Source organism: Enoplosus armatus, chromosome 4, assembly GCF_043641665.1.
Source record: "Enoplosus armatus isolate fEnoArm2 chromosome 4, fEnoArm2.hap1, whole genome shotgun sequence".
In the NCBI taxonomy this organism is placed as follows: Eukaryota; Metazoa; Chordata; class Actinopteri; order Centrarchiformes; family Enoplosidae; genus Enoplosus; species Enoplosus armatus.
In genome coordinates this window covers 13841002-13865725 of record NC_092183.1, presented here as the reverse complement: position 1 = coordinate 13865725, position 24724 = coordinate 13841002, and the positions used below count along the sequence as shown (strand labels likewise).

Genomic DNA, 24724 nt, shown 5'->3' with positions numbered 1-24724 from the left:
CAGCTGTCAGACTTTTTGACCAGCACTTCTTTTGGAGTATACTTGCACCGTTACCATGCACTCTGCGCATTCTCCTAAAACACATGCACATGCACGCATGCATGCACATTGATTGTCGCTCAGTTTCTCTCTCTCTCTTTTTCAAGTAAAAATACACACAAACTCAAACTGCTGATAACCAAGGTGTTTAAGATAAGAAAAAGAAAAGCAAATGGTGCTGTTTAAAAGGTCAACCAAAGTAAAAACTGTTCCAAAAAGTGAGAAAAGGAACACAAGTTATGACTTAAAGGCAAAAAACACAAAGTTGAATTGATGTAAATAAAATACATTAGAAGAGTAAAACAAGTTGTTGAGTGGAGCTTAGGAGGCATCACAGGGGGAAAAAAGTAAAAAGGTTTAATCAGATTTTGAAAAGGTCTTGACATGGCTTCCTTGAATCATTGAGTGGGAAGTTCAACGTGTCTTCACATCGCTTTGAGACGTAATAAGTACATTTCTGTTCAGTTTGAACTGGTAATAACCGTATGTCATCACACAGTGACCTGCGTATGACAAAAGCGCCCCATTTTACATTTTATCCTGTTGTTTCCCTTGTACTAAAATGTGTGAAATATCTTATGCAGATTTGTGAAATGTGCTGGGGGCCAGAGTGGGGCACCAGAATATATACGTTTGCAGCACTTACAGTATCATAACTGTGTTCACTTACTGTTTCTAAAAACATTTTGCCACCTGCAATGATTTTTTAAATTTCCACTTTTAAAGATGAATTGACTTTTAGGAATTTTCAACCCAGTATAGCAAACCTGATCTGTAGGTGTGGTCTGCATTTATACAGTCATTTAGTTTATAGTTACTTGGGATGGCTCTATTGTAAGTTTTCTTTGTAGGCCAGATTGTTCCCATGAGGCATCTCACTGTTGCAAAAAGCCAGAAAATTCAGTTCTTAATGGTTCAGCAAGACCAGGAGAGTCCTGCTCTCCTGTCTTCTTCCTAAAGTTGGTATCTGGCCAACTGAGACATTTTACACACACGACTTCTGCAGTTGTGTACAATAGCAGCGAAGCCCCCTCTACCTTTAATCTGAATTCTGTGAAGCTGGTATCAATAACCCTGGGACAAAAATGAGAGTTACAATATTTGAATACGCCGTGGCCTTTCACATGTAAATTAAACTCTGCCCCCCTAGCCGAAACAAATTACAGCCAACTGCTGGTGGCTGGACATGAATGGGCTTCCTAATGTAGTCTGCATCTACAGTGGGCTGGGGAGCAGCTGGAAAAGAGAAACTGAGACGGGGGAGAATTTATGTGACAGTGCAGAGTGTGACAGTTTGCTTTTTTTTCATATTGAGTCTGCCATGCAGCCGTACTGTGACGAATGGGGCTTGGCTCCCTGAGCATCTGTCTCCAAGGACTCACTGAGGGGTAATTAGAGCTGTGGGATGATAAGGGATATTCTCCAGGCCCACTAACTATTTAATGGTGGCAAAGGGGACGGGGCCTTTACACAGACCTCTCACATCTCGCAATTCTGTCGTACAGCAGGGGCTGGGGTGGGACGGGGGTGTTTGATGAACCGTTAGATTTTGGTGTAAATTAAATCAGCCCTCAGGCAGGGAGTCATGGTTTGTGAGACCAGTTTGAGGGTTGTTGAGAGATTTATATCACCAAGCTGCTGACTGACCAATCTGCATCACTCTAAATGCTTTTGGACGTTCTTGGCTCTGACAGCTGAGAACAATAAAATTAAGCTGGAGTGAACTTTAGAAGAAAACTATGGTCTATTACTTCTTGGGTATTATTTTCCTTCCTACTCCAAGACGGCATCCATTCATTTGGCTGAAAATTGCTCGCCAAGCACATAAGCCAAAAAAGTATGACGTCACTCACATAAAAAATAATCCCTTTTGCAGGTTCTGTGAAGGTTTTACAAATATGTAAATTCTGAATATGAAGAGTAGTAACAGCAGTTTTATAGACGTCTCATTTATGATGGTGTTTATGGGGAAAATGCTTTTTGGACCACAGGAGATTGTTCTGGTGCAGTGCTGTGGTTGACCACTGGGACAAACTGGCAGCAAGGCCGACTAAATTTGTATCTAGCTCTCTTTATACATCAAAGCTGCATATATCAACTTTATCTGACGAAACTGTCGGCTTCAACCTGCATTATTGTCTGACCTTTTGTGTCCCTGTTCGACCAATTTTGCAGCATTTTCAGATCTCCTTAATGACTTTAATGAGTACACTGTTCACTGACAGATTAAACTGATGGCTGGAGCTAAAAATTTTTTAGTTTTCCTTTAAGACACAGGGCTGGGGCAGTAAAGGAAGACATTGAGGGCTGAGGGCAGAAAGGGACACTGTATCACTCTTGAGTAAACACTAGTTGAGGAAGCAGACACCCTGTTGCAGGGATCTGGTTTATGCTGCTGCTGTTTTCCACTGCTGTGTTGACTAACGGCCAGTGAGGGGGACTGGGCTCTTCAGGACGATCTATCACTGCGCCAGTCTTTCTCTCTGTGTCTGTAGTCTGGGACATACAAGGTGTTTGCATGCCTCTGCACACACCCATATATCACCACACTCCCTCTGTATCCACTATATTTTATATTCTAGTCCCTCTCCTCTCCTTATAATTGATGTTATTTGCAAACCATCAGGTTGGTATTATTATAACTGACAGATAAAGACAAACAAATAAAAATATCTTCTTTCACTCATTCACGCAAAAGGTAAAGGAAAATTCAAAAGAAAAAAGGAAAAATGCAATTGCCCAATGCACACGCATTCAAGAGCATCACCAAGGGAAAGACAATACTCCATATTGTTATGAGTTGGGCCAATGGCCAGAGGAAACTGTAATAATATAATATAATGGTTTACATACTTATCCACCTCCCTTCTATGTGTTACCTTCATTCTGTGTTAAATGTGTTCACCCCATAATTTCCAGCCATTTGTTCTTATGTCTCTGCACTTCCAAATGGTTTTCTTTGTCAGCTGAAAATGCTTTAACTGAGGTTCAGTAACCCAATGATGCTCCAGAGTGTTTGGGAGCAATATGGAGATCGGGAGAGAGTAGGTTCAGGAATTTGACATGAGAGCAAGGGGGGAGCTAGGATTAGAGGGGAAATCATCATGGGCAAGAAAGAGTCGTCTGGAACAAGTTTCCCAGCAGCCTTATTGCACTCAGATGATCTCTCCTCCATAGAGTAGAAATGGATTCAAGATCATCTACAGGTATTAGACAGGTGCAATAAAACCTTTGGCAAACGTATCCCAGACTGTTTAAACAGATAAAACCAGACAAAACACAGGCACAGCACATGACAAACACGACACGGGAAATACACAACAGCCACAATACACAAACACGACACCGACACATCAAAGGCTCGGGCCAAGGAGAGCACAACCACAACATCTAAAGCAGAAGACACCACGATGGAAAATACACAGACTGAAGCACAGACACAACACAGACGCAGACGGACACTCAAATCAAATCTAATACTAATACACGGACTGAAGCCATGCACAGACGGAAATAAAGCATGCACACAAACACACCGATTACAATAAAGAGGTAGACCCCCAAAACACACACACATCCCTAACACACTTCCTCTGTCTCCCTCATTCTCTCTCTCTCTCTCACACACACACACACACACACACACACACACACACACACCTTGATTTAACCCTAAACACGAACACAGTGGTACAAATGACACAAGCATATTTTATAAATCAGAAGAACCCACAGGAAAAATACTTGGACTGTTATCTATTATCACTACTGTGGACCTGTGTTGTGCGAAGTACTTTGTGTAGAAGCCTACGCAGACGTGCTAAAACTTGTATCGAGTCGATAGGAAATATATCAAATCTATATTTTGCCCGTGGACTCTTGCCATGTAATATGCTCTGCTTGAGAACATTAACTTCAGAGGAATCACAGACACTGATAGAGACGTCAATATAGATACAGATACACACTCATGTTATATTTAAAATGTGAAACCAAAAAAAGAAACGCAAAGGAAAAAAAAAAAAAAAATTAAAAATTAAAAATCAGCAAGTTAGTACAATACGTCAAGCAAGGACAGGAACAAAGAAAAAGCTCCAGCCTGATCCCACGACACCTGACTGAATCAGCTCACAGCACAACAGCAACACTAGAAATTCAAAGGAACCAGAACTACAATACCATAAGCAACACACAACAAAAACAAGAGAGATAAAGATAAAAACAACAACAACAGCAGAGCAACAATAGTGACACAAACTGTAAGTGACAGGTACAAGATGGTCATAAATACAGAATATATATATATATATATACATATAGATATATAGAAATAGGAAAAGCCAGATATACGTGTTGCAGATATTTACTTCATCATCATAGTGCCATACTCCTTGGCCATCCGGCATCTCAGAGCTCACACTACTGTCCTGATCGATTAGCCAGCGATGCACGGCGTGGGCCTAAAAGAACATACGACATAAAGACAGAGCCCAGTTAATCGCAACAGTGAGAAGCAGAAAGATGGAGAGACAGGAAAGAAGAGGGAAGGGGGAAGTGGGGGAGGGGAGGAGAGGAGAGGAGGAGAACGGACAGAAAACAATGGCAAGGAAATGAGAGAGATTCAAAGAGGAACAGGTGAACATTATATTGAGACACAGGTAGAAAACAAGGTAGGGGAGGGAGGGAGAGGAGGAAGAGAGCAGGAAGAGGAACCACCCCACCCTATCCCGCCCTATCCCATCCCACCCTGCTTGTCCAACCCCTCCCTCCCCAAGACAAACTCTCCCTGCGGGAAACAGGTCAGGTTAGGATGAGTGGTATGAGTGTGAGAGCACGATGTGGAAAGACACGACGACATCACACATACAGTGATGAGCGCTGGGCAACGCCACACTGATGGCGATGGAGGAGGATCTGGTGTTGATGGTTTTGTGGCTCACGTATGGATCAGCTGTGGAGAGCTGCGACCTACTGTACGTAAAACACTGGAGTGAGACGGGATTCCTTTACGTCACGCTTGTACAAGTGGCATCCGGACACAGACTGTAGTGTACTTACCCCAGACTTCACATGTACAGTAGAAATGTGCAACCACGTATGTGCAGTACAAAACAAACACACACAAAACCACAGAGAGAAAATCACATACTGAAAGGCCGAGTCTGGCGGAGACGGAGATGCACAGAGAAACAGTGTACATACTACTATATTGCAGCATTGTCTTATAGCAAAGAAACTTTCTTCATAATATGAATGCGGATGAACAGTAATAAATATACAAAAGGAGTGAAAAACAGCAAGAATGGTTGAAACAACAGTAGTGCGAAAGTCTGTGAGCTCCAGACAATAACCAGATAACTGTTTTTCCCAGAAAGACACCAGGACTGTCTGCTCCTCTCAGTGAATCAAACAGACAGTCTCCCAAACGTCTTCCTCCAGACAGACAGACAGAGGGGAGGTTTCAGATCAGATCTGCTCACACTCCCTCCGTTAAGATTCAGATCAAACACATGCTGTAGCCAGCTCTAGCCCCGGTCACCCTGAAACACACGCACGCACGCACGCACGCACGCACACACACACACACACACACACACACACACACACACACACAACAAACCCCATCTGTTACTCTTGACTGTTGTCGTGTCAGCACCAAAAACAACCGAACACAGCTCCTTTTGTGACGCCGGCCACCCCTGTGCGGCAGAAATACTTGGATACAAGATTTGCACTGGGGTGAAATCGCAGAATCCAGGGATTAATTACCCTGTCATGGCTGCTACTGCACATTTACTATTTACTTTACGCTGGCAATTTTACGGTACTTGTGTTGTGCTTTTAAGACGCAATGAGGCGGGCTGTCATACCATGACACCGCAAAACAACATTTATTTTAGACTGAAGGGCCATTTAGCACACAAACTGTTGAAGGAGGAAACTGTAGATTGGTTACTTTAACACAGAACATGAGAATATTACACGTGCACATATACAGGAATACAACCATTCACACACACACATTTATGTATTGCTGTACATGTAAGAACCTACCAATGACCAACCTTAGAGTGGGGACAACACATCTCAGAACTAGCTTGTGGGAGTATAAAAGGCATTGATAGTGTTGCACATAATGTTCTCAAGAAAAGTGTGAATAGTTGCGTCAAGAATGAAAAGGAGACCTAGAGAGCTCCTTTGTCACCTTTGCTGACAGCTGACCAGCTGAAAGTTACAGGCCGACATACACACACACACACACACACACACACACACACACACACACACACACAACCTTAAAGAAAACCTCACTCTCACTTAAATTTTAACCTCAAACCAAAGTCCTACTCCTGCATTAACATTAATTGTATCTTCTACTGTAACCTGGAGTTAATCCTGATTCTAATTTTAACAATAAACCCAAAGTCCCAACCTAAAAAAAAATCATTTTTTTATAAAGGTGAGGAACAAACAAAATGTCCTCTTCCCTGAGGATTTTCATCATCTTTCTAGGCTTGTGAGGACATTTGATCCCCATAAGGACAGAAATACAAGACACACACAAACACACACAAAGCGGGAGCAGGACCTTCAGTGTCAGGTGATGCGTCTGCACAGACAGATGCATTAGCTGCTAAACACATAGCAGGGAAGTGGAGGACAACACACAGAAACAGACGGAGTCACCTCAAGGGTACAGTGAATCAGAGGGTGACAGCAGAGGCCAAAGCCTCTGTTAGGACACCCGAAAATAGACAGAACAAGCAGAAAGGGGCGACTACAATGTATAACCAGAGAGCACTGTAGACATGAGCTATATTTGATCCATATTTTTTTACTTTCTAAGCATGAATGAGCACTTTGCATGACCTGAAATATTTGCAGTAACAGTGCTCAGTAACTGTGCATGTGGCTGTGTGTATGTGTGTGTGTGTATGTGTGTATGTGTGTGTATGTGTGTGTGTGTGTGTGTGTGTGTGTGTGTGTGTGGGGAGGGGATTGTGTGTGTGTATGTGTTTATGTGTGTGTGGATGTGTGTATGTGATGCACAGGGGCGTCATCCGTAGAGTTTGTGGTGAGTTACGGAGCGTATCAGCTTAAACGAATAATTGGATTAAGTAGCAGACGGCTAGTGATGACAGGGAGAGAGGGGTGAAGGGGGAAGAGGAGGGGGAGGACTGGGGAGACAGAGTGAGGCAGAGGGGGAGAGAGGTGCTGATAAGAGTAACAGGCCATTTGCCGCGGAGCCTCTGGCAGCCTCAGGGCAGCGAACAGACACGCAGAGGGAACTCAAAGTGTTATGCTGTAGATTAGAGGGATAAAGGGATAACACTTGCAGTCTCTGGACAACTAACCAGCAGCCTCTTGGTGTTTGGGTATACTTTACATCAAACTCCAAGACAAGCATGAGACAACCAGTATGAGTCATGTACAGCAGGAAATAAAAAGGACACATCGTTTTGTCTCTGTTTGCTTTATGTGCTTTTAAACCTCCCTGATGGCCTTCTGAGTAGAGCCACTCAGAGGATGTTACCTCTCCACATTCGCAGCTTATCCCTCAAAGCGTCAGCTGCAGAGGCCGAGCTGAGAATAAAACTGAGGACAGGAGAGCAGTCAGAGGAAGGCTCATGTTAAAGAAAGAAGTGTGTGTGTGTGTGTGTGTGTGTGTGTGTGTGTGTGTGTGTGTGTGTGTGTGTGTGTGTGTGTGTGTGAGTGTGAGAGAGAGAGTGAGAGAGAGAGAGAGAGAGAGAGAAGTGGGAGAATGATTAGAGAGTAATCCGCTGAGAAAGGGACAACTTTCATCATTTGTTATATGTTGGCATAGATGACCTCAGGTGGAGCGACGGACCAGGGTCTGAGAAACACTTTCACACGGTAAAGTATTGGAACAGAAAAGAAAATGTGCTACTTCTGAATAAAACTGCAGAAAATGCGAAGAGGAAATGTGTAATTAAGAGAAATTAAGATACATATTTGTCATGTACACACAGCTAGGTCACCCACCTTTTTGTAGGTGTATAATCTATTTTATCTTCTTTTTCTTCATCAGTCACACAAAAAGACACTGTTGCATCTACATGAAGTTGTACACTATAACTGCTAAACTGTGGCTGTAGACTACATGATTTCTCATTCACTACACATACTGCTGTACTGACAGTCAACAGAACCTGCTGTGGTCAATTTACAACAGGCTCACTGACCAGAGATCAGATCAGCCCGTCTGATTCAAATTCACACTCAATAAATATGCATGAATAAAACAGTAGAATACAAAAGCAGCCAACAACAATATCGCATAAAAACACATCATGCATGTCCAGATGAATTATCCTTCCTTCCGTTACCCACACAGAGACATGTGTTTACGTTACAATATGAAAATCTGCTTTTTATAGTGTCACCATCTGGCAGATTAACAGACGTTTGAAAACAACAAAAATGAATCAACATTTTTGCACATTTTAAGCAGTGTGATGATGGCATAAGTGATCTATATGGACCCCAAATTTTGCAAGGGTGCAGGGATGTAACATCACAGGCTAATAATGCAATATGTCACCCCGAAACGTTTTAAATCAACACATGACTACTGTAATGAACTAAAACAAAAATAACAAGCACAATCTGACGGGCAAAAAAATCAGAAATCTGCATAAGATCAAGATATACATGATTTGTTTTGAACATAAATCATGAAACAAACCAATTACATAACATATTTTTGTTGTAGTAGTAGTTTTTAAGGTTTAATCCTTCATGTTTTTGCTTTAAAACATGGTCTCACGTTATCAATGTATGGACAAGAGCTAGGAAGAACATTACAAAGCTAAATGGCCTGAATTAATTCTTAAAGGAAGCTTTTGATTTAACTAATTGACACACTTTTTTCATATCAAATAAACATCTTTTCATAGCTGATATCAATACAAAGCCACAAATGTATCAAAATCAGCATAAAGGCCTTGTTAAAACTTGTGGCAGGGTTGATTATCAGTATATGCAGAGTATTGTTTAACTGGTTGAGCGGCCGGGTTTCAGAAAACTGTGTGCTCAGAGCTTTCATTAGAATAAGCACTCCACAGGGAGAGAGCAGCTCTCTGCTGCTCAATGGACCTGCACCGCCTCAATAACTCACACTCCCTCTGTGAGAACACTGAGAACAATAAGGTACAGAGGAGCTGTGATATACAAATGACCGTAGCATTAAGAACCAAGCACCTTTCTCAAAACACCTATTCATCAGTCCAGTTTGTTTTAGCCCTGCAGTGCATCAGCTTCTCTCTTCACCTTCCCGTCCATTATCCTCGAGTGCAGGATATACATCAAGTGATCAAGCGCTAATGCCAGGAGTCAAAGTAGGCCAATGCCTGGCTAGTTCCTTGTGAAACGCTGACACAGTGTCTAAACTAAATGGACCCTTACTAAATTATTCAGCTCCTGAGAAAAAAAATAAAAAATCAAGTGGAGTTATAACAAGACAGCATCACTGCTGAACAGTAAAGAGCTCTTCTCAGAATCCCATAAGGCACCTGATTTATCTCGTCTCCAGTTCTTACTTCAACACGATTTAACTGAACACATCACAGAAGTGACAAACTACGAGGGTGATTAAAGAAGAGAAACTGGACAGTACACAGAGGCTACATGAATGTGGTGTCTATTAGCTCAACATTATGCAGTAAAATATAAACTAGGAGAAGTTAAGCAGGTATAGAATCTATTGGCACTAGAGCGCTGGGTTTTCTATGACAATTTTTAATACTAGTGCAGATACAACACCTGAGTTTTGGTACCCATACCAAACCAAACTTCTCTTGATACCTTACTTCGAGAAACATTAACATGTTTTCTACAAAAGCCTTTTAAACTTGTGAAATATTACATGTTGTCTAAACACAAGCAGCAGCACACAACAACTTTTAATATAGTCTAAAAATGTCAAATTCCTGATTGAAGTCAGGAACTATCTGATCCAAGAATATATATAAACAAGAACACAAATGTGACCAGTTCTGTGTACTTGACAGTTTTATGTTTTAGTGTATATTCATACTGGAAGAATGTTCTTATCAGCATTGTGACATTGATTTGAGCCATACTGCCAAACCTTACTCAAGACTGGAAATGGTATAAAGTACAAAAGTGTTGGCAGCTTTTATAAAGTATCAAAAGAGCCATTAGACTTCTGATACGAGGATTAAATAATTAGATGATACAGTAACTGAAAAACAATGGTGGTCATCCAAATACATTATTGATTTCAGACTCACTGAGGCTCTGAGTGCCTGCCAAAAAAATCCAAAACCAAAGGTGGTTTTGATATATGGACTTATGGATATATGGACGCAGGCAACAAAACTCCTGGGACATGTTATGATATTGTTATGAAACAACTTAATCCTTGCGTGGAAAGACTCTAAAGAAGTAAGACACACTTTGCTGCATCATAAAAAAGACATCCTGTGCCCCCCCCCCCCCCCTCCCCAAAACAAATTCATAAAACATCAGTGACTGAAGCATCTGAAATGGGTGAGAGGTTTTACATGTAAGCAGCCGTAAATGAGTGCTGATATAGAAGGGGAGACTTCCACAGTGAGAGAGCGTAAAGAGACAACAGAGGGAGAACGAGAGCTCTGCAGATCTCAGCCTGATAAATAATGCATGGAAGAGAGCTGCCAGCTCTGTGCCCGGCAGAAACCAGCCGAAGCTCCATCAGCAGAAGAGAGGTGGTTTCTGGCGGGGGCACAGGTGGAACCACCAGGTGGGATGATAGGGAAGGATGGTGCAGTCACCTCCACCTATCACCTCTACGCTCTTTTTCCCCCTCTCTGTCTAACTCTCCATCTGGGCTCACGTTCACTCTCTACCTGATGAGGACAGGCTTGTGTGTGAGCATGTGCAGAGTCATCCTCTTCATCCTTTACTGTCCACTCTGTCTCTATCTGTGTACAATGTGAGGTCCTGTAGCACGCTAGCAGTAAGGATGCCTGGGAGGCCCATACAGGGATTCTACTAGCTACAGAAATTAATCAAAGTAATGTCTCACATGTCGTCAAAACCATGAAGACATTTGACAAACACAAAAAATCTGCATTAGAAAAGAGGAACAGTAGTAAAAACACTCCACTGAACGACACTACAGCCTCAAAAAGCACAATAGCAGACTTCAAAAGAGATCATGTCTGGCTGACTGCATTGGATTCCATTATGCAATATAATAAGGTGGTCTTTTTATTTTGTCTACCCTGTCTGATTCCTCCTGGTCCCACCCTCTGCTCTGAGCTTGTGAAGGTCAGAGGTCAAAAAACAGAGAGATTAATATTACAGCACACGGCGCACAGACCGCTTTGATGTTCTCTGCAGTGGAGAGAAAGTACAACCTCTTCTGATCTTCAGCTCTGTTTGTACCTTTTTTAGTCTTCCTCAGTGAATACTTATCTGGGGATTGTCGGGGCGGCGAGTGGAGGAGTCTGTTTTAACAAAAGGACCTTTTGAGAGCCTGTGTATGAGTGCCTACTGACACCAGTATACTTAATGTAAACATTTAGAGGGCTGCAGCAAAACCTCTGAGAGTTAATAAGCGGGAGTCCTCTTTTGTTTCTTTAGTAGTGGAAGATTCATAAAAAAAACCCACCATATAAAAGAGAAGAAACTCAGACAAACCAACAAAGGATTATTTGATTCCACGCAGCCACAATTAAATGTCAGTGCTGTACAGTGTTTACTGTAACTGAAGCACTCTGAAGCTGAACTGTGACAGAGTGAACAATGTTTTCATGTTTTGTGTGAACCCCTGGGACTTGTGATGTTTGGACCGAAGCTTTGTAAAAGAAAGAAGAGATGGAAAAAAAGGGAAGACACACAAATGGACGGTATGAAGGAGAGAGAAGGCAATTTAAATTTCTTTATGTGTTTTATCAATGACATTTAGCTGCACCCCATGCCCCTCCCCACTATTTTTCTCCTCTTTCCATTGAAAACCGTTGCTCTTCCATCCCAGACTATTTTTATCCAACATTTCATTACCATAATAAAACACATGCATGAAAAAAAGATAAACTCAAAGAGACAGCGCAGCCAAAAACCTGGATTTGGGAGGCTTATTTTCATCTTTCTTTCTTGTCCTCTATTCTTTTATGTTGCTCTTTTCTTTTCGCTCAGAGAAATGGAAAGAGACATGCCTTTTCTTTCAGCCTGTGCCTCATTATGGTGCTTTTCAGGTCTGCTCTTTTGTAAGGGGCCAGCTCAGAGATGTGCGCAGGCATAGTGGAGCAGCCGGTGGATTACCCAGACTCACGTCAACACTTCGACAGAACCACCAGCCACTCCAGAAAACGCCCCTGCCAAGTGTAGCATGAACGTTACATGCTTTAATAAGTGTAGCCAAAGGGCCATGCCAAGACTAAACTAATAGGAACAGCTGCTGTGCCGCAGACATCAGCGCGAACAATACATCTAGGTCTTTAAACCAGGGCACAGCTATCGTGACGCTGGACAGTAAGTATCGCTGGCCACTGATAATCAGCATGCAGTGTGTAGTCTAGCCACACAGAGCATCACGTCTCAAACTCAACGCCAATACGATTAGACGTTCAGAAGTGATAGAAGTAATCTTTTTGTCACCCTTAAAGCCTGAGGTCATCGTCCGCTTTTGAAACAGAAACACAACATGCGGCGTCTCTTTGCTTAACATTTGGCCTGTAATAATACGTTCTCAAACAATACATGTTGAAATAAATGCGTTATGAAGTTCTGTATAAGATAACCTGATAAATACTGGATAAATACATCTGCTGAGGTCAAAATTGCTATATAATGCAAGGGTTAAAATACATGTTCTTCTTACTGTACCTGTAAAATTACTCAATAAAAGGAAGAAATTATTTGCAATTACTATTATTGCATCACTTTAACACATAATCTCAACTTCATTTGTGTGTATGTTATTTAAGACGATTATAGTACAACCTATCTTTACAACCATATGTGGTATTTGTTTGAGGCATCCAAATATTAAACCTGCTCTAATTAATATTTTAATATTTACAATGCATCTAATGACTACGTGAACTGACAGATAATCACCATCCATATGTTGTTCCATATCTGATGAATATGTAAATTTGGCCATATCAACTGTATGTAGTGATAATATGTCGTCATGTGTTTCCGCTGCCCCCAAGTGGCCAAAAAATCAGTTAATGCAGATTTAATATGCAAAATAATATTAAAGTTTCACACACATGAAGATGTAGACGAAGATGTCCTTGGCTGTGTGTGTGCTCGTTCATGTGTGCATATACTGTACATGTGTGTGTGGTCAGCAGCTGGCAGAGTGGAGCTGGAGGTTCAGGTAGTCATCTATCAGAGCTGTACTCTCACCTCCTCCAGGGACAGAAAGACAGATGTCCCCTCTATCACTGCTACATGTAGCGCTCATTAAGCCCCTCTGCTGTGGTAAATCACTGTTTCTCCAACTCACACTTGTATGCAATCGTTGACACATACACACTCTACACATGCACAAGCACACCTACACATGTGAACAAAAGGCGTACATACCACACTTACACATATACCATATTAAGATAGTTTTTCTAAAATAAAACAATCCTGAGACTGTTCACATCACCGTGCCAGAGCACCCTGCGGCGCCATAATGTGGATAGGCAATAAATCCCATAGATGGCTGCTGCACAGCTCTTAAGACAAAACTTTATTGCAAGTATCCTTGATTAGATTCACAGTGGGGAAATTGAATCTGAAGGGTAATATTCTCAAAGGACAAAAACGACAAAAACGACAGCCAGCGAACTGTGAGGGTGAGAGACGAAGCATTAAGCCCGTCAAATCCAGAAAAATGGATTTGTCTTTCTCACCTTTAAAAAGAGAAAGACCCCAAAAGCCTGCAGAGTGGGCTCTTACACCAGGAAACAGTGATGAGGAGAGGTAATTACATCTGAAGGGCTTTAATGCAACACCTACGAGCTTGGTGTGAAAGTCTGCACCATTAACACTGTAGCAGTCTTCTGTTTGATTCACTCACAAGATACTGAAAAATATTTATCTGGTGATATTGCAAATACACCTGCAGGCAGCGTTATCTCATCAACAGTGTACTTTAACTCTCAAACGCTTCATAGGATTCACAGAAAGCTGATGACTATGCTAAAGAGACTACAGTATCTGCATATTAATGTTAGCAGCATGTAAAAGCTGTATGTCATAAAACATACACAGATAGGGACAAAAAAAGTAGCATTATGACTATCAGATATGTGTTATTTAGCTGGCAAGGAAAGGAAAAGCTGGTTTGGTTGATGTTAAGAGCCTGATCTAAAATTCCTCCCTCATCTTCCTCCCTCTCTTTCTATCTTTCCATCCGGTTGTTGCTGACTCAGCCCTCAGGGAGACTCGTCCATGAGGCCGGCCCTGGCTCGGTTTCAGCGGGGCCGGAAGTGTACTGCTTCAAATGGTAAAGGTTTGTGTGCGAGTATGCACACTACATGTAACGCTACAGGATTACTTTATAAAATGCACATTTACAGAACATGTTTTATCGAACCTGAATACAGTAAAAGTGTGAGAGGAGGAGGATGTCAATATGAACACTGCAGGTCGCATCATCATCTTAGCCCTTCCTCATTCCACCATTCATTTCTACAGCTCAACTAGACAGGATGGTGCTACAGTTGTGACAGATTTTGAAACAAATTAGAATTTCAAGGGCCAAAAAAACATTTATTATTATTTACTGTATTTCCTACATAAATAGTATAAACATGTGCAACACGCACAGCTGCAACTAATGATTATTTTCAGTATTGATTTATCTGTTGAATATTTTTGTGGTTAATCAATTAATCATTTAGTCTAAAAGACCCCAAGGTGACATCTTCATACTGCTTGTTTTGTTTGATGAACAGCCCAGAGCCAAAAAGGGTATTTCATTTACACTGATATAAAACTAAAATGGAGAAATCCAATTTCTGGTTGATTAAGGAAAATGGTGATACTGTAAATCTAGTTATCTTCTATTTGTTTCAAAACATACAACATTTACACATTGATACATCTCTCTTTCGTTGTCCTTCACACACACAGCCATGCAGTCCTTTTCCACTTCCATCTATCCGCAGTGTTGACACACACACACACCACTGAGACACCTTAATCACTAACACACACACACACACACACACACACACACACACCACACACACACCACACACACACCACATACACCACACACACACACACAGCTGTTGAAAAGCCATTTTCTATGTGTTCATGAAGTGGGCACGTTGAGTTCCTCACTGCAGCTCTTCCCTGATTCTGTAGTCAGCACTAACGGCACGTGGCTTAAACCTACACCCATGTGCACACTAGGACAGGAGGTAAGCGCTCACACACCCTTGGACATACCTTCACACACACCCTTGCATTAATACAGCTTTGCACATGCCTGCACAGATGACCTGCACATACACAAAGAGCTCCATGTAAAGAAACATTTACTTGCTCATACACTGTCACACACACAGCAGGCAAGCTGAATGCATCTAAATATAGCACCCTATTGGCACCCCCACTGTCATCATTATTCCTTTCATCGTCCTTATCAGCAGTGTGGGGCTCATTCAGTTGGTGGACAGTCAAGCTGCTTTCATGGAGCTTTCCTCGCCTCCCCATCGACACGGACATCACCATACCCTCCTCATACCCTCTTCTCAATTCCTGTCCTCCGTCTCCCCTCTCTGATATTTCCATGTTGCATCCCTAGGTCCCTACCCCTCTCCTCCTCTTCTTTCTCTCTCTCTGGCTGCTTATTGGGAAGCACTGATGATTGACACCCACCACAGTGTGGAGAGAAAGAGATGAAGGAGGACAGGAGGGTACATCCCAGAGGAGAGCCTTTATCTTGGCAGAATAGGCCCACAGATACAGAAGAGGTAATGACGTCAACCATACCGAACAACAGATGAAACAAGGGAAGCGAAAATAAAAAAGAGGAGGGATGAGATGACAAAACAACAGAGAGAAGGTGAATAAGTTAAAGGTGAGATGGAGGACAATCTCACAGTGCTCATCTTTTACACATTGTAGTCAAAACCTCTGCAGTAGATATTAAACACAACTAGCTTTAATTTCTGTGGTTTCACAAAGGGACTCCTATAGGAAAAAGCTGCTTCATCAGGTGTCTGCATCATTATAGTACGTAATCTATACATCCTACTATTACCAGTAACATTGGATTGTAAAATGGATCCTCCACTATCAAGTCTATGCATGACTTGTTGGGATAACTTTACAATTTGATACATTTCTTGCCTTCAAAATGATTATAAATAAGATTTATAGAGGATTTACTCATTATGTATGCTCTATAGTTTGTTAAACATGGGTAATACCGATGATATATACACACAAGGAAGGACGAAGTTTTAGTCACTTTTTTATACCCACAAATGATGCATGGCTCTAGGTGTGAATGGGCTCTAAAAGTAGGTTAATAAACTTAATGTTGAAAAATGATCTGACAAAAAGCTAATTGGCTGACTTTTAAAGAAGTTTACTTCCACAAAGATGAAGAACATCCATTTTATGCTGTCAGAGCAACAGTCTGGGTGGATGAAATGTTCTGGCAAACTGTGCATCACACAGTTTATGAACACTGTCTTGTTCTGACCTCTTGATATTCTTCTCTCTGTAGCGTCTAAGTATGTTTCTGTGTTGTCTGAACACCTGCAGTTCTTAGTATGGCAACCTTGAGGAAAAACATGCCAGCTACTGTGAGTTCAGGTGGTCTTTTAAAATAAAGGGTTAATGCCTACAACAAACCTTTGAGATCCCTATTTTTGGGTGCTCAGTGGTTCCTGTTCTTTGCGGCATATTATAGACTGTGAGTTGGAGTAAAACCTTACAAACTCTCACCCCACACTCACTGTCACTCAACATCTAAATTAACTTTCCTCTCGCATTATTCGTGCAAGACGAGGCACATACAATAGGAACTCCCCACCGCTGCACACCTGTGGCCTGAGAAAAACACACTTCTGTTCACACAAAGCATGTACCCCCCCCCCCTCCAAATGGGACACATACCAACCGCAGAGAAGTCCCTAACCCTTTGAAACAGGAAGAGAGCACTTGAGTCGGGATTTGATGGGGGAGAGTGGCTCAAGAGAGTTGTCAAAGCTGAGAACATATAAAGAAACACACATGGAGAGGGCTGGGGTCAGTTCAAGGACTAAAAAGAGAGAAAAGCAGAAGAGAATAAAGAAATGTGAGCGTCTTGAAAACTAGAGAGCTGGATGGAAATAGAGGAAAGGAGTACAAAAGAGAGACGAGAGGAGAGAGCGGAAAGGTTTGGATGTGATGAGAGCGAACATTGTAACTGAAGCTGAACATGATGAGAGGGGTCAAGAGGGAGAAAAAAAGCAGAGAGTGAAAAGGTGATACACTGTTGGCCCTACTGAAGGAACATATTTGTACTGGGAGGCACAATGTGTGGGAAAAGACTTTGAGAATAAATTATTATCAGTGAGAGGTGGGCTACTGAGCACAAATAGTTTGGATCAAAGGAAGAAGGACTGATAAACCAACAATTTGTTCAGTAATTTGAAGCGAGGGAGGATCGTCACGCTCTGAAGAAAGCACAGAAACACCTAAGAGAGAGAACAACAAAACAAACATCACTTATGTGCAATAATCAAACCAAGAGTGTCCCATTCAATGAAGAAACTGAATGAGAATACAGTCAAACCACTCCAGCAGTTACAGCTGTCACAACAATTTACTATAAATGACATATATGACATGAAATGATATGAAAGTTTATCTTTGCAATGGTGTAGTATAATGAAGGACACCCGATTGTGTGAAAATGTTTACTGCACTATTCTTACCTGAAAGGACGAAGGGACACAGACTGCTTCAATAGTGCTGAATGTATATAACAGCCTCACAAAATGGCCTCATCAGCATGTAAAAAACAAAGTCTATAACCAGAAGCAATGCCTCAAAATAGTTCCAACCTTAGACAGCACATTGGATTCCATTTTGAATAAATGGAGCATAAAAGAGGGATGAACAGCCAAGGAAGTGCCAAGCTAGATACCCACCACCCTACGCCCTCCTCAATCTGCTACAAGCACACACCTTTCCCCCCCTCCCTCTGTCTTTGTGTTTATTTCTTTCTCATACGAAAATGGCCGCTCTGTCACGCTCAGTGTTATTAATCTCTGTCAAACTCGTCCTTCTGCCACTGACGCCGGACATGTGTTCTCACGCAGGTATTCTTCAGCTCTGACAAAGGCGTCCTTCGTGTTTCAATAGCGCTGTTGTCTGTATGACATAGAGGATATGTACATAAAAAAATGCTCTGCTTATGTTACACACAATGCCATCCAAACTCCATCATCTTTAAAGAGCATATACAAAAATATTTATTAAATTAATATACTTAAACCAGACCTAAAGGATAAGTGAGGTGATATTCTATATTATTCTTATTGTCAACAATTCCAATGAAAAGACCAAAGCCTGATATATCTTATTCTTCTGTGCCAAATACCTACTTTGTTGTCCAAAAATGATTAAAAACAAATCAAAAAGCCACACTGTTACACTGGGTGACATGTTCCTTTGTCACAATGCATGTAAGTACTGTTTATTTGTTTATTTTGAGTCAATAAACCGTCTTGCAGCCGGAAATACTCACTAGAGAACCAAATGTGTATTAACCCACGGCTGAAAATAGTCCCTAACAAATACATTATTTATTCCTGTTTGCTAAAAGCTACAATGCCCAGCTGCTTTAGGACATTTTTTGCCTTAAAAAGGTTTGTGACCTGTTTATGTCTTCAGTAGGAACAAATGGGCTTGAGGCTGAGAACCATAAACATGTACAGGCTGGCGTAGTCTGAAAGTATTTCAGTAGCAAACTAATGCAATGTTGGAGACTATCTTTTCATGGGATTGGTTGAAAACAACAAAAACATACAATATTGCCAGCCTCATCTTTTGTTATTGCACAAAACTGATGAACACAAACAGATCAAAAGCATAAAAATGTGAATTTGTGGGTTCTATCCATGTGGAGGTGTGAGCAGAAAGTACACGAGTGCTGAGCACACTGAACAGTGTCCAGAGACATGAACTTTGAACAGGCAGTGTGGTAATTCAGGCTCCATCTATATTTTTCAAACCCACAGTTCAATAATAATTATTTTGTGGGAAGATGATTCTCTTTGCAATTTGGCACCATTTGGATTTACTTTTGGTAGCATATTTAACTGTTGCTGTGACCTTTCAAACACATATTACTGAAAAACCGAACAGTTAAGAGAGAGATGAAAAAAAGAGAAACACCAGGAATGAAAACAATAAAATGATTGAAATGCAGAGAATGAGGAGGAAAACGAGGAGAGATGTGTTTTGAACCTCTGGATCTTCCGTTTGAAGACAAACTGGAATTAACATCATCTTTAAGTAAGTGGAATAAGAGAGGTTGAATTGATCTCAACTGACACGTGACCTTTCACATGAATAAAGCTGTCTTCATGAATGTATATGACCATGCTCACTGGCTGCAGTCCAACAATAGACTGGCTATTATGTGGTATGTTGGAGCATTATAGTATTACAACACACACAGTGAAATATGACACTGTTCTCACATAACTGTCATATAAGAATGATACAGTATGCGTGGTTTTGTATTGTGAGGACATCAAAAGAGTATTTCTGTAACATACTACTTAAGAAAGTGGGCCTGCAGATCCTCCTCCTCCTCCTCTTCTGTATTTGAAACTTACATAAGTCTACACTGAACATGTGCAAGGAGAACATCGACACAGGATTGTAGGAGTGAACTCTCTTTTGATAAACCGCAGCTAAATGCAGTAGCAGTTTGTGGAGCTACATATTAACACACATCATCATAAATATAACCCAAAGAAATCAAATTTATTCAGAATATTGACACAACAGTTGGTTCGGTCATGAAAATGAATCACTTCTGCGGATCGTAAATGCCTGTGTGCATCTTGAGGGCTGGAGGACGGAGCTCACCTCTCCTGCCATTAAATCATTCATGACCCTGCAGTGCTGTGGACCACACAGTGCCAGACCTGCCTCCACCAATCTGTGTCTCCACTCTGACAGTGAGCACACACACACCACTAGACTCACCGTTTTAAGCCCTGCACTAAAATCAGCCTCCACAGACAGCAATTACAACTGCTCATCCAAGCAGGCACACACATTCACAAACACTCAGACAGTCGGTATTTATTTGCGTCTCCCTGCTTCCGCTCCATACACCTGTATCCTCCGCTACCCTCAGTGGCAGCATCAATCTATTAAATATGTCGAAATCTCCTCCTCGCTCTGAGAGTCTCTTTCTCTGCGTAGCACTCCCGCACCATCGATCAGCCTTGTGTCCATATTCATGAGCTCTGCAGGGGTCTGGCAGGGCACGTTGGATACCCATCCTTGGCCGAGGGGGTTCCCTAAGACATCGTCTTCCCTCTCCTGTCAAGTTGTCCTCTCATGAGCAAAATGTTCCTGCACTTATTATACTAATATCTGCTTGACGACTTTATTGAATTTTGTCCATAGGCAAACAGCAGCCAGTTTGGGAATCAGGGGACTTTCACTACTTTAAGGGTGCATACTCACTGCATTTCTACCTCTCACCGAGGAAACACCTGCTCTTGAGTCGTCCCACCACTTGTCCTCTGGACCCTATTCACTTCAAGCTCTTTCAAGCCAACCCACCCACAATCGTACCTGTGATCACGCACATGATAAATGCTTCTCTGGCTCCAGGTATATTCCCCAGAATGTTTAAGCAGGCCAAAGTCACCCCATTGTTGAAAAAGTCGCCCCTAAATCCTTCTCAAGTTGAAAACTTGGCCGGTCTACTACCCTTCCTATCCAAGGCTCTAGAGCGTGCAGTTTTCACCCAAGTCTCTTGGCAGACTTAATCTCTGAAAGTGATTTACTTGATCCAAACTAGTCTGGTTTCTAGAGCAGCCATTCCACTGAAACTGCAATGCTGTCAGTGATAGAAACCCTGCGATCAGCAAGAGGGGATGCCAAGTAATCCGTTCTCATCTTGCTGGACCTGTCGGAAGCCTTTGACACCAAATACTCCTTTCTACCCTATGCGAACTAGGCATCTCTGGTACAGCACAACTCTGGTTTGAGTCCTACCTCACAGGGTGATCAAGTGCAAAGGCAAGGAGAAGAGTGTCCAAGCATTATTATATTTCCAATGGGATACCACAAGGGTCTGTGCTTAGTTCCCTTCTCTTGTCAATATGCACCACCTCCCTTGATCCGAATATCCGCTCACTCTGTTCACTATCACTCACTCTTACCACTGCAATGCTGGTGATACCCAGCTCTATCTGTCCTTCCCATCAAACTGTCTCAGCACGGATCTCAGCCTGCCTCAGTGATATCTCAAAATGGATGGTGCAACACCACCTTCAACACAATCTCTTTGTCTGAAGAGACTGAACTCCTGGTGATCCCAGCCGTTCTCTTCCAGCTCAGCTCTGCCTCACTTGCACTCTGCTCGAAATCTGGACATCATGACAACTAACATGCATTCATCACTGGGTCATGCAGCTTTGCACTACACAACATCAGAAAGATCAGGTCCTATCTGACTGAGTACTATAATGCCTTCTGGCAGGGCGGCCAGCATGAACTGGTCCAAAATGCTACTGAGAGGCCACTACTCTCTAAAGTAATAATTGTCATTTTCTAGGCTCTTATAAGTTACTTCATGCACCTGCAAGCTTTGTGCCACTTGTGTCAGGTGGAACTGAGTGTTGAGACGCTTATTCTGGAAGACTTCTCCTTGATCTACAGTGGCTTGGATAACTTATTGTACGTCGCTTTGGACAAAAGCGTCTACCAAATGAACATATGTAAATGTAAATGTACTTAATTAATCCCACGTTGCTGAGTCCTATATAATATACTGCGCTGATGTGGTTATTTATAGGAACCACCCAAGTTATTTACGCAGAGAAGATTGAGCGATGTGTTGGGTTTATGAGGCAGGTGCAGAGAGATGGTAACGCTTCACTGGCAGTGAGATAGATGTTTCCCACATGACAAATAAATCAGATGGTTTAGATCATATGTTGCGCCATTATCTACCCACACTGATCTAAGGTTAAGAACAACAGATACCTAAGGATAATATTCGTAAAATCAATAGCATTAATAGTTTTTATAGAGTAATTGACTAAATATACTGTTTCATTGAGGTTTTTGGAAAATGATCATCTTTAACCTCTTCACCCTTGAATTCAATCTCTCTGTCTATCAAGCCAATGACTGAACAAGTGCAGAAATCCTTAATGAATAATTGATGACTCTGCGTAACAGTATTGCAGAACAGCGTTGAATTGCTGCACTGGATCAGAGGGAGAGGCGGGTGTGAACACAGCTTGTGTGTGTACCGCACGCTCGGCTGGTATCTGGGGCAATGTGTGACTCTGTGTGTGTCGGGATAAACACAACACAACCGATTTCCTTGTGAGGCCAGTGCAGCGCCAGGTCCTTCACACTTCTTGTCCTCTCTCCTCTCACTCTCCTCAGGACGTGCCTGTGTCTTGTGGATGATCTTTGAACCGACTGTCAGCCTACAGATTGCATCATGCTGAGCTGTCATCCTCCTCAGATGCTGACAAAGTCATAGTGAAGTTGAATGTGAATGAGATCTGAACCTGCTCCGACCAGCAGAGGGAGCTAAGACTAGCTCATCCTTCATATTCAAGGAATAAAATACATTAAACCTGATATTCCATATCACATCTTTTAGACACAATTTCTGTTTTTAAGACAATCAAGAGCAAATGTCTGGTTGGCTTGCCAGTCTCTCAGAGGACATTTTTGTTTTGACACCACATTCATCTTTTTACTCTTCTCTTTCCGAGTTCTATTGTTCTCACACTCATCCATGCGGTAATATCTGGCTACGCAGCTTTTTTTTTCATTCCTCATTAATCTTCTATTGAGGAAAACAGATGTCTGGATGACTGTGCTGAGCCATACATTGGGTGAAAACACATATAAGGATGCTTACTCACAGCCACAGAGAATATACTGAACTTAAAAATATCTTTTTCACACCTAATTTAATTTTGCATCCACATCAGTTCCAGCTTGCATATTTAGGTGATGAGGGCAGTGATGCCACATAAATCTGGGTCAGAACAAATGTCATGTGCTGAAGACACAAGAAAAGAAAAACATTAAATTGCTCAAAGAAGAAAACAGCTCGACAGCTTTGCATTAAACAAGGATTCTCTGTCTGGAATGCACCATATATTATCAAATTTGGCAAAGTTTAGAGAAATGATGGGCAAAAAGGGGAAAGATTATAGAGTGCAGGATCTATGATGTGTCAGTAGACAACTCAAAATGACAAACACAGCTATGCTTAACGTAACACTTATTTTAAGAACTAGAAAGGTTTTTCACTCAACAGAACGGCTTGCTGGACACGCAAGCCAGATTTTCACACTCAAGCATACACCTCTGCTCAATATCGAGATATTCTGAGCACATTACATAACAACAGAGGCTGAAGTTCAAGGATACTACAAGTGTGTAAAAACAGGCATGTGAAACATAAAAATAAACCTAATAAATGAATTAAAACTATGCATATACTGTAAAGATCGTGGAAATACTGAAGCTAACAACAAAATCTACAATTAAATGAAATTAAAATACATTACAGAAATAGATGTAAGTGTATATATTAAGTTTAAACAGCAAGAGAAAGTTAACACTGCATTACACTACAAAGTAAACATTAAACTGGTGTATTGTGGACTGTACGTGGAGAAGGTTTTTCATTATTACATTAAAAATACAATATGTTACATTTACATTTAAATAAATATGATGCATCAGATGAAAGGTACTTCAAAATATGAATCCTGCTAAATATGACCAGGTTATTGAGATGAAGATGATTTAAAGACTTGAATATGGACGAAGTGAGCAGGAGGGATTGCAGGAAAGGGTGGGAATAAGTAAATAAGTGTTGAAGTGGATTCAGTTTCATCAACTCAGCAGGAAGCAAGAATGCAAAAATGACAAGAACGGAGTGACGGCTGGGGATGTGGGGTAAGAAAACTGATGAATGATGGAAAAACTGCTTTTAAGGAAGTTGCTTTATGATGACCGTCAGCCTCCTGACCAAGGACAAACACAAGAGATGGGGGCCACGGATGGTATCCTTACATTTAAAACGGCCATTTTCAGAAATGCAAAATGTAAGTGATTTCCTTTTTTCTTTGGGATGCAGAAAGAGGATTGAGACGGAGCATTTAACAGAAAGGCATTAACAGGTCTAAGGCTGCAACTAATTATTATTTTCATTAGCGATAAATCTCCTGAATTTGGTTTGGTCTCCATGTTAGAAAATTAGAAAATAGTGAAAAATGTCCATCGCAAGTTCCCAGAGACCAAGGCGATGTCTTCAAATGTCTTGTTTTGTCCAACCAACAGTCTCAAACTCAAAGATATTCAGTTCACTATCTTAGAAGAATACAAAAACACAAAAAATTCAAATTGAGAGGCTGGAACCTGACTTTAAAAAAACGAATTAATCGATTATGAAAACTGTCACAGATTAATTTTC

General features: G+C 41.4%; 1 protein-coding gene across 1 annotated transcript in view; it reads right to left on the bottom strand.

Annotated features, from left to right (window-relative positions):
- Nucleotides 1–24724, bottom strand: part of ank1a (ankyrin 1, erythrocytic a) — an 82130-nt gene that overhangs the window by 45355 nt on the left and 12051 nt on the right. Inside the window, exon 2 of the mRNA XM_070904108.1 lies at nt 4407–4499. Coding sequence (XP_070760209.1) covers nt 4407–4499 — 93 coding nt within the window. The remainder of the gene's footprint in view (nt 1–4406; nt 4500–24724) is intronic.